Below are 11,328 nucleotides of genomic sequence, written 5' to 3' on the forward strand. Positions count from 1 at the left end.
GAACTTTCTACGAAAGACAATAGGAGTATGAAAGAAGTTAGAAAAAACCATGAACTATCGGTACTACTGGAGGTCACGGTCGTGCACAGCAATCCTTGAATGGAAACTTTCCACGCTTGGTCTTACTTGTTCAAAGCTCTTCTCCAATATAAATGCATCGTAGCCATCATCATATCCTCCAACCAACCCCCCACCCCTTTTTCCTTTCTCTTCTTTTCTCTCTATCACACACACATTTGCCTTTTCGCAAAACCCTTTTCAATGATTCCTCCAAGAACCTCGTTCGATGCTGAAAAGCTCCTATTTTTGGCTCTCTCCCTTTTCCCGATTGTCGTCACCTTGAGCGATGGCACTCACCCAGCAGTGGCGCAGGGCAGCAACAACAGCAATCCAACAACGATCGCGGTGAACGTTGGGGTGATCCTTGATCTGGAGACGCAGGTGGGTCAGATGGGATTGACCTGCATTAACATGTCACTCTCTGATTTTTATAGTTCCAACCCTTCCTACAAGACTAGGCTCGTCCTCAACGTTAGAGACTCCAAACGAGATGAGGTTGCCACCGCTGCTGCAGGTTCTCTCTCTCTCTCTCTCTCTCTCTCTCTCTCTAACATACTGACTGGTCACGATGCTTGACCAGAAATATACGATGGCACCAGCTTTTGGGTTAGCATTTTTGTACTTCTGTTGATCGTGTTGAATATTGTTTTGGTTATTCTTTTCTTTCTACCGAATTTTATGGGGCTAAATCTCTGCTTGAACTTCGAAGGGGATTGGTCTTGGGTTAATACACATATTGCGGAAGAGCATAAACTGTTTCATGTATCTGTTTGTGTGATGCAAGAAAAAACCAATTATTGTTCTCAACGACTTATTTGGCAATCATATGAAAATTTCAGCTTCTATATATTTGAAAAGTGAAAAGAATCCCCAGCTAAGTTTTCAAAGACACAACGACATTTGAGTGTTCCATTCAAAGTAATATGCATTCTCGTAGCAGAGATTGTTCAAGCAACAATTTCCGAAGCTCCATGAAGGAACGACCAAGCTTAAGTTTACCAAAAAAGAAAGAGACCAAGATTTTTCCTCATCCTCACGAACTGTTTGTCACCAATCTGTATTCACTCTCTTAGCTGCCTTGTTTATAATTTTCTTTCCCCTTTCAAATTTAACGACTGCAATATATTAAAAGAGCTCTTTATCATCGTGAAAACGAAGTCCTTATCATCTTATTATAGGATCAAAGATGACATGAAGTTGATCTCAAAGATTCAAGAGAGAAAAGTCCACCTTCTCTATCATCTCATATTTTGCCAAAATAAACATATGTACATAAATTTGTGGATACAAAGTTTCATCTCAATAAAGACATGCGAACAGGATTCTTGTTTATGATCTTGGATGGGGAAATATTGGACTACTATTGCTTGCTCTATTATTGAAGAGTATAAAGCTCTCCTGTGACTCTTGCCCGCGTAAGTGTAGTATAAATTAATAAAATTATGTCTACATGTATATGATAAGTGAACCCTATTAGAAATTGTCTCGCTAAAGACAAATGCTATATAGCCACAGTTTCGGAAAAAGAGCCTAACATTATTGTGCTTTTCAGGTTAGAAATATGATCATTCTTGCGGAGATGGTTGATAAAGAAAATTTAAAATTTATCTTTGGGAAAATATGTACATAGAACACATCTCTACATAATTATACTATTTTTTGCTCCAGTTGAGCCATGTATAACTATTTGGTATCGAGTTGAGTTAGCGATTAATTATTTCCTGGGAAATGGTGTTTTGATGGTCAAATAAAACAACTTAGGTTTGAAGTTCAACCAAATAATTGTCATTAAATGAAAGGAGTTTAATATGGATGTTGAGAGGCTTGACATATATTATAAACATCACAAAGGTTTTTTTTTTTTTGGTAAAATAAACATCATCATCATCATCATCACAAATGTTTGTCCTCATAAAATCCATAGACTTGGGAATTGGATTCTAGAGTGGATTTTCAAATGGCATGAGATAAAGAGGTCAACTTAACGAATCAACTTGATCGTCCTGAGCCATTTTATCCTCCTGTTGGTTCTTGACATTACTTCTTTCGAAAGAATTAGTTTCTGCTTTGTTTGCAATATCATATGCCAAACGACATCTAAGGCGACAGCCGAAAACCTGCACTATGCTTAATAAATTAAATCTTTCAACAACCTCATGGGTTGGTTTCAGTTGGTAAAAATGGAGGCGCGGCCTCGATTCCCTCCACGTAGTAAAATAATTTCATGAATCTGCAGGTTACTTAATTAAAGTGCGCTTTCTTGACATTAATAAATTTTGCATTTGCATACAACTGTTCATGTCTGAAATTACGTTAGATCCAAATGGGAAGGTTCGTCTATGTTTCGTGAGTATAATTTCATATATACTTGAAAATAAGAGGTTTCGGTTACCTGTGTTGGAGGAATTTACATTGTATCATCTCAAGGACATGTTGAATTAGGAGTCTAGTCATAATGAAAAAAGCTCCAGTGATACATTCAACTCCATAAACATTTTATTAACATGGGTCAATATCACTATAATAAACGGAGAAAATGGAGAAGTTTTAATTATTAGTAAACACATACTGTTTAAATAATATCAAGTACGAGTTCTTTCCCAACTTCAACTTCCTATGTTTCCTTTTTCTTAAACATTTCTATTTTTTATGATATTGCATCAAGTTTTAATTGAGTTCTGATCAATACAATGCCTTTTCCACTAAGTATTTATATTATTATCTGACTTAACATTATTGTTTCACCGTCTTTTCTTGTTCATCCGTGCAGCACTTGATCTGATAAAGAATAAGCAAGTCCAAGCCATAATAGGCCCTCAAGGTTCAGCGCAAGCAGACTTCCTCATTCACCTCGGAGACAAATCTCATGTGCCCATCGTCTCTTTTTCTGCCACTAGTCCTGCCCTTAGTTCTCTTCGGAGTCCATACTTCCTTCGAGCCGCGCAAATTGACTCGTCCCAAGTGAATGCCATAAGCGCAGTCATTCAAGCTTTTGGCTGGAAAGAAGTGGTCCTCATATATGTGGACAACGAGTTCGGAGCAGGCATTATACCTTCTCTTACCATAGCTTTGGAAGAAGTCAACACGCGAGTGCCCTATAGGAGCCCCATTTCTCCTTCAGCCACGGACGATCAAATCCTGCAGGAACTCTACAAATTAATGACGATGCAAACAAGGGTCTTCATCGTGCACGTGTTACCTACCCTTGGTTCTCGGCTATTTGCCAAAGCAAACGAGGTGGGAATGATGAGAGAAGGTTATGTGTGGATCATGACTAATGGAATCACCGACCTACTGAGTTCTGTGGATTCATCTATTGTCGCTAGTTCGATGCAAGGAGTACTGGGCATCAAGACTTATATCCCGGACACACGAAACCTAGACAACTTCATGGTCCGATGGAGGATGAAATTCCAACGAGAGAATCCTTCCGTCCATAATCCTACATTGAACATTTTCGGATACCGGGCTTATGACGCTGCTTGGGCTTTGGCAATGGCCGTTGAGGAAATGGGTGCGACGAATTTTACCTACCAGATGTTGAATGCTTCGACAGATACAACAGATCTCGACAAGTGTGGGGTCTCTCAAAATGGTCAGAAACTTCTCCAAGAACTAGCCGATATGACATTCGCAGGCCTCACTGGAAATTTTAGACTCATCGATGGGCAGCTAGAGTCGACTGTGTTCCAAATCGTTAATATCAATGGAAATGCAGCAAGAGGGATTGGGTTTTGGACGCTAGAAAATGGGCTGGTAAGAGATTTGTATTCATTCAGCACAAGCAAATATTCCACTAATATCGGATCAATAATATGGCCAGGAGATTCAACCTCTGTTCCTAAGGGATGGGAGATTCCCACAAATGGGAAGAGGTTGAAAATTTTAGTCCCCGTGAGCGACAGTTTCTTTCAATTTGTGACCGTGACTCGAGATCCAATCACAAATACATTCCAAGTCACCGGATACTGCATTGACATCTTTCAAGCCGTCATTGAAAAATTGCCTTATGCTGTGGCTTATGACTTTATTCCATTTGCCTCCACTGATGGAAGGACCGCGGGAAGTGCTTACAATGACATGATCGATCAAGTATTTTATAAGGTGAGCAAGTCCTTGATTTCGTTGGAATACATGTTGAAACTTACTATGCTATCATGTGGTTGACAAAAAAAACATTCTCCTTCCTTTTGTTGGAACAGAATTATGATGCAGTGGTGGGTGATACAACAATCATTGCGAACAGATCATTATACATAGACTTCACCTTACCATACACCGAATCGGGGGTTGCAATGCTTGTGCCATACAAGGACAGAAAGAACAAGAATGCTTGGGTTTTCTTGAAGCCACTCACTTGGGACCTTTGGTTAACGACCGGATGCTTCTTTGTGTTTATAGCACTAGTCGTGTGGATTCTCGAACACCAGATTAATGAAGAATTCAGGGGTCCAGCTGCGCATCAAGTTGGCACGAGCTTCTGGTTTTCATTTTCAATCATGGTCTTTGCACAAAGTAATCACCCCTTACTTTAATAATCAATTGAACATTACAATTTCCATATCGTTCTTAAAAAATTTAGATGCTTTATCTTAATTTGGATTGCAGGGGAGAGAGTATTTAGCAACCTAACCAGATTTGTTGTGATCGTGTGGTTTTTTGTGGTACTTATACTAACGCAAAGTTATACGGCAAGTTTGAGCTCTCTTTTGGTGGTGCAAAATCTTCAACCAACTATGGCTAATATTGATCAGCTTCTAAAGAGTGGAGAAAAAGTGGGTTTCCAGCACGGCTCTTTCGTTTATGGAATGCTAAAGCAAATGAAGTTCGATGATTCGAGACTTATATATTATCAGTCTCCTGAAGAATGCAACACGCTTCTTTCCAAGGGAAGTGCAAAGGGCGGGATTGCAGCAGCATTTGATGAAATCCCCTACATTAAACTTGTTTATTCTCAATATTGCAATAAATATACCATGATCCCGACATTCAAAACTGCTGGATTTGGCTTCGTAAGTCCTCAACCTCTCAATCATAGCCCAAAAAAGAAAACCCTCAAAATTTCCAATTACCAGATTTATTCATTATTTCTTTGATTGAAATATCTCATGTCTTGCTTTTGGTTTACAGATTTTCCCCAAAGGGTCTCCGCTAGTACCAGATATTTCGCAAGCAATCCTTAACATAACTGAAGGGCCTAAAATGATTGAAATCGAAAACACATGGTTCCCATCGAAATCCAATTGCTTGGATTCAACTAACTCGATTTCTTCCAACAGCTTGGATCTTGACAGTTTCTGGGGCCTATTCTTGATTGCTGGAGCTGCTGCAATTCTACCTCTCTTCATTTTCATGGTCATGTTCGTTAAAAAAAGTTGGCATGAAGTAACAAGTTCTTCAGGTTCATTGCAGGAGAAAATTGTTGCATTGGGAAGAAGATTTTACCAAAGGGACCTCAATCCGTATACTTCTAGGGAAGCCAAAGATAGAAATACAAATGATGGTGGCAATGAAGCTGTTGAAACTTCAGAAAACACTAACTTCCCTTTGAGTCCGTCAAGAGACTTCAGCAAAAACGACGATATAAACAATGAGCAAGGCACATTATCTACAGAACAAGGACTTTCTAATCATGTAGATGAAGGGTGTCCAACGTAGCAATAAACGTCAAGCTTACAAATGTATATTAAGAGAGGTACATACCTCAACAACTTTAGATACTAAACTTAAATGCCTCAACATCGTCAAACTTTGTACTATTAGTTGACAATAATTTCCCCCTCATTCTCTTCTCATGTAAGGACTATGATTGATACCGCTTATTGTCTAATCGCAGACAATATAAGGAAAGGTAGATGCTTTTCAAAATATTTTCTATTGGACATTACATGTACGTGTTGGCTTCTCTTATCCTATAATGTATTGGCAATGAAAGTGTCCATTGTTATTTCAATAACTTGCCTAAAGTGTCTAATTTAGTAACAAAATGCGACTTTTTAAACTACCATTTAGAATGTTTAATGAGAAAGTTCGGTAGAATAGGCTTCCATGGTTGAACCAATTGTCAAAATCCTATATTATCATCTCTAAATAAATAATCGATTGACTCAGTAACATGTAATATGCTCCTAAGTATTTGCTTTATCATCAAACCATTCTATTTAACTAAAAGAATCCGTTGACATCTAAATTGTTTCCGACAAATTCAATATGCATATTTTTTGTAAATAATAATAATAATAATAATATAGAAGAGAAGAACGAAATAAAAGAATATTAAAAAATATAAATAACAAGTAAAGCACCAAAATATCATTAAACCACAAGTGCAGCCCATTAAAATCACCCCAGGCGCATCAGCCAATTGGTCTAATTAGAGCCAAGTCAATTCGGGTCATCACTCTCCAGCCCGTCCAGAAAACCAGGTCCAATTGGCTCATTCTCAGCCCAGCAGCCCAAGTCCATCAAACGCTTGACCTTGGCCCACGGCCCATGAGAGGTCCCTCCACTCCTCAAAGCTGGTTCTCTCTCTCTCGCTGAAGGTTCAAGTTTAGCGTCGGAGGCACACGTGCATGGTTGAGAGCTGAGGAAGAAATCAATGTGGAGGTCGAACACACGCAAGTGAAGATATCGCACGGAAATCCTCAATTTGGTATTATCAGTAGTTATTCATTTTAAAGTTCATTACCAAAGGTCTCAGTTTGATAAATATTCACAACGTTCATTTGTAATGAATCAACATGTTAAACGATTAAGTCAAATCGAGTATGGATGATCTATTTAACATATTTTAACCCATTTTCATACAATACAAATCTATGACTCATATCCTATCTTATCTATATTACTAAAACACGTTTATAGTTGACCAAATCTAGGAAAACTCACATCCAATTTGAGGTCAAAGCACGGAGTAGGCAAATATGAGATCGAATGAGGGTGAAAGAGAGTAAAGAAAGATTCATAAAGATAGGTTAGAGGTGAAAGCTAAGTGTTCAGTCTTGGTAACGGCCATCCAAGCTCGCATGCAACTTGGAAGTGTAAACGGCCATCCAAGCTCGCATGCAACTTCGAGCACCTCAGCCTCGACTTCCAACTTGTCAAGGACTAGTTCTCCGTCACAAGCCACCGCAAAACCACATGAAAGGAAGAGGTGAAAGCTAAGTGTTCAGTCTTGGTAAGACCCTATTTGTTTGTTTGTTGTCCATCATGATTTCGTTTCATGTAGATCGTGTTGGCATTCGAATTTTTGTCGATATTTTAAGTATCATTTATTTTACAAAAATATAAAAAGATTTATAAAAAAAAAGGGATAAAAATGAATTAAAAATATAAAAAAAGTAAAAAAAAAAGAATGAAAAAGGACGAATAAATATGAACGAATATGATAAAAAAAATAATGATTTCGAGCGGGCCAGCATGTTCGGCCCACTTATCTAAAACTTTCGGCTCACCCCTTAACCCATTTCCCCAATTCCCTTCCTCTGTTTCAGCCCATTTTTCTTTGATTCTTTGAGCCCACAACTTGAACCCAAGAAGACAAGAAAGGAGCCCAGCCCGTCTCCCATCTCTTGCACAAGACTTCTCCTTCCCGTCGTTCCCACTCAACTCCCTCCGTCAAGCAATCCACGATAAAAATCCCATCTCTTTTCCCGGAAGTTGGAAAAGATTATCACAACGTTGAGCGCAGATCTGTCTCGTCTCCTTCCAATCTCTAACGATCCCGACGTGGACGAGGTGTCAAAGTTACGCTTCCACTCCGAGCCAGGAAGGGATTTCCGCGATTGAAACTCATTCCCATGAACTCCTTTTTGCCTCGCCCTGTTCTGTTTTAAGAAGGAACCGAACTTGGTGTCTCTAGTTCTTGAGGGATTTCTTTTTAACTGAGTCGGCATCAGCATTCCCTGGTGATATTTTTGTTTTAGACCCGAGTTCGAGTTATAAAAATGTTCGATATCTTCGGTGTTCACCATCTGTTCGAGGGAATGCCCGAACTAAAACCATTCCTTTTAGTCCCGCATTCCGATTTATTCTAAGGATTCATAAATGCCTATTAATTGCCGAATACATTTGTTAGTCAAATTTCATTTCTACCAAGTCCGAATCTCCTAGAATTTTGGTTGACGTTCCTCTTGTGCTTTGCCATATTCCCGTGAATGTTCTTTGTATTTGTGGTTTGACAGCAAGCGTGAGCCCCAGGCAACTAGTGGTGGAGATTACCGGCTGTCCGGTGGCTGGAAGTCGCTTGCTATGGTGGTCCGGTGATGGTTGTACCAGTCAACGACGAGTAGAGTCTCTTCACAGCCATCTATGATGCACCGACACGTTGCTGGAGCTTTCGTGTTGTGACGTGTCCGACACGCTCAGACACGCTCGGACACGTTCGGACACGCGGTCTACACGTGTCGGGATTCCCGACACGTGGTCAACCTTTCTTGACACGTTCCAACGAACGTGTCCGAGAGAGAGGATGGCTATGGAGGGTGGAGGCAAGGGAGGGCCAGAGGAAGAGCAGGCAATCTAGAGGGCCACATTTGCGACGTTGTGATGGAGGGCCGAAGGTGAGGCTGCAGATGCGAAAGAGGGCCCTTCTGGCGAGCAACTGTGATGAGGCGACCGGGAGAGAGCTGTGTGACGAGGAGGAAGAAGAGGCCATGGTTAGGGTTTTAGCGAGGGGGAGGGTGGTGGGGGCGATGGAAAGAAATCAGGCGGGGAGGAGGTGGCATGACGATGAAAGAAATCGGGGTTGGAGAGGGAGGTGGCGTGGGGTGGGGAAGAGATAAACCGAGGGGGAGGCGTGGGGAAGAAATCGAAGGGGGGGATGGGGGTGATTGATGGGCGCATGGGTTGGGGATGATTGATGGGGGCGGGTAGCAAGTGCTGTCGAGGGGAAAGGGGGAGGAGAGAGAGTAGGGGAGACGTGGGAGGAAGAGAGAGAGAGAGAGAGGAGGGAAGAAATCGAGGGCAAGATTTTGGGGGTGGCGTGGGGGATAGGGGAGAGAGAAACGGGGGAGGGAAGATAGGGAGGGAAACGATTTTTGGGGACTAGAGTTTAGAAAGAAAAGAGGGGGAAATAATTTTGAGCGGTAAAGTTATTTTTGTTATAAAAACAAATAAATGAGTTAAAAAATTATTTTAAAATATAAAAATATTGAATGTTAAATAATAATAAATTTTGATGATTATAGAATATCATAGATTTATTTAAATAAAGTTGATTCTATTTTTTTTGTTAGTCATTAGTTTTATCCATAATTTTTATTAAAGTTAAAAACATGTTCCCAAATATGGTTACACATTAATCAAGAATATGTTTTTCAAATTTTCTAAGAATAGATTTATTAATATTATTAGTATAAATTCATTGTAAACTCTTTATTTATTTATTTGTGAATTTGAATCAAATTAATTAAAAATAAAAATATTTATTTAATAATAACGTGTTCCAACGTGTCGAAGTTCTCTATTTTTTGAAAATGATGTGTCGGCGTGTCGTGTCATGTCGTGTCACGTGTCCGTGTCGCGTGTCCATGCTACATAGACAGCCATGGGTGTGCATGTGGACTCTCTCTTCTCAGTTTGTAATGAGCAAAGAGCAAGAAGATGGCTTGGAGAAAAGGAGAGAGGACATAGGCTTAATTGGTCTAATAAGATTCGGGTTTATTTAGACCGATGGATTTGGACTTGTCTGGTCTAGTCAGTACAGGCTGGGCTTTGTATAGTGATATTCGGATTGGGCTTGTTTATTAGTTGGTTAGGGCCTTTTATAATGGCTCGTTTTGTCCTTGGCCCGTCTTGTAGGCTTGTTGCAGCCCATGTTCGGACCGGGCCCTAGGGCCCAGCCCGTCCCTATTTTCGGATTAAAGAAAATGTGAAAATATTAAAAAATATATTTTGAAAAAAATAAAATATTAAAATAATTAAAAATTATTGAAAATTCCAAAAATTATTTAAAAATTCAAAAATATTAAAAATTAGAAAAAATTTTAAGTCTTCAAAAATTTAGAAACTTTGTAAATATAAAAAAAAAAAAAAAACCAAAAAAATTTAAAAAAAATTAAAATTCCTCGAAATAACTTTAAAATAGTCATTTCCGGTTGCCTTATCTTCAAATATGCGAAAATCTTTGATAAGAAAATTGTCCTCAAGATTGAACAAGCCCTTATGTCTTTACCATAGGATTTCGATTGTGCTTAAAAATGAACGCTTTTGATTGCGCACTTTCAATATGTTGACTATAGTTTCCCTTTAGCTTAGTTAGAGGTGACGTACCCTTATTTGGTAATGTTAGATGCTTGCCCTCCCAATGCAATTTATTTAACATTATATTGGTTGCTGATTGTTATTAGGTAATGTTGCGCGAGGTATGGGCTTGAAAGAGCCTGCGCCTAATAATGGGTCGTAGACCTGTCTTTTAGGCAATATCCCCAAACTTATTTTCCTCCCTACAAAGAGGTAGGTTATGATGACCATTCAATATATGGTTCTAAATTTATATAATTTCGTACATAGATGCTTTGGAAGGTTAGTCAAAATTTTATCACTTATATATTGATATTAGTGTCACATTAGCATCAATAGAACAATGTAGATACTCAACAAATATCTAGTATAGGATTTTATTTGTTGGTTTAGTATGTATGACATATATTGTGTTCATTTATCCTAAACCTTAAGAGAAAGAGGGTGAGGAATTAGGATTTTATTTTCCTAATTTGATACCTTCCATGTGCGCATCACATGTAAATTTCGGCCACCATAAGTCATCATTAAACTTTGCCAAACCATCCTCCCATGGGCTTGGTCAAGATAATTTTTTATTAAGCTCTGCTTAATTTTAACCCATTTAGCACGAGTCTAATTAGAATGCAAAACGTAATTGAATGAAAAATGCTAATAATATGCAAATGCAAATTCACAATTTTTTTGTCTAGGAGTTAGGGTCAAATCCTAATTTTCTTGTGCAATGAATGATTAAATGGGTTCACTACAATTTAGGTGTTAACAAGATATAATTTTGTAGTCTTAGATCCCTACATAGACATATCACTAGTATATGCTATAATACTGAATTGGACAAACACATAAAATAAGCACTTATGAATTAGTTTAAACTTTGTTGTGAATCATGCCCATAATATAGAGAAATGCTATGTTTTCATTTGTTTATTTATTGGGAAATAGTCTCACTATATTTGCTCAGTAGGCTCTCTCTATTTGGTGTTTTACTACTCCATAGTGAAAAATTCTACAACTCAAGTAAAATAG

At 38.7% G+C, this 11,328-nt stretch overlaps 1 protein-coding gene across 1 annotated transcript; it reads left to right on the top strand.

Annotated features, from left to right (window-relative positions):
* The first annotated feature begins 261 nt into the window (after positions 1–261).
* LOC104428788 (glutamate receptor 2.1) lies at positions 262–5,718 on the top strand. The gene is made up of 5 exons (XM_018866368.2): positions 262–574; positions 2,831–4,164; positions 4,263–4,575; positions 4,669–5,072; positions 5,191–5,718. The coding sequence occupies exons 1-5, from the start codon at positions 262–264 to the stop codon at positions 5,716–5,718; spliced, it is 2,892 nt and encodes a 963-aa protein (XP_018721913.2).
* The last annotated feature ends 5,610 nt before the right edge of the window (positions 5,719–11,328 follow it).

This window comes from Eucalyptus grandis, chromosome 3, assembly GCF_016545825.1.
Source record: "Eucalyptus grandis isolate ANBG69807.140 chromosome 3, ASM1654582v1, whole genome shotgun sequence".
NCBI lineage: Eukaryota > Viridiplantae > Streptophyta > Magnoliopsida > Myrtales > Myrtaceae > Eucalyptus > Eucalyptus grandis.

Bases quoted from the DNA above. Each gene is read 5' to 3' on its own strand.
- LOC104428788 (XM_018866368.2), top strand. From the start codon at position 262: ATGATTCCTCCAAGAACCTCGTTCGATGCTGAAAAGCTCCTATTTTTG. The intron at 575-2,830 runs GTTCTCTCTCTC...TCATCCGTGCAG, and splicing joins GGTTGCCACCGCTGCTGCAG to CACTTGATCTGATAAAGAAT. The intron at 5,073-5,190 runs GTAAGTCCTCAA...TTTGGTTTACAG, and splicing joins AAACTGCTGGATTTGGCTTC to ATTTTCCCCAAAGGGTCTCC.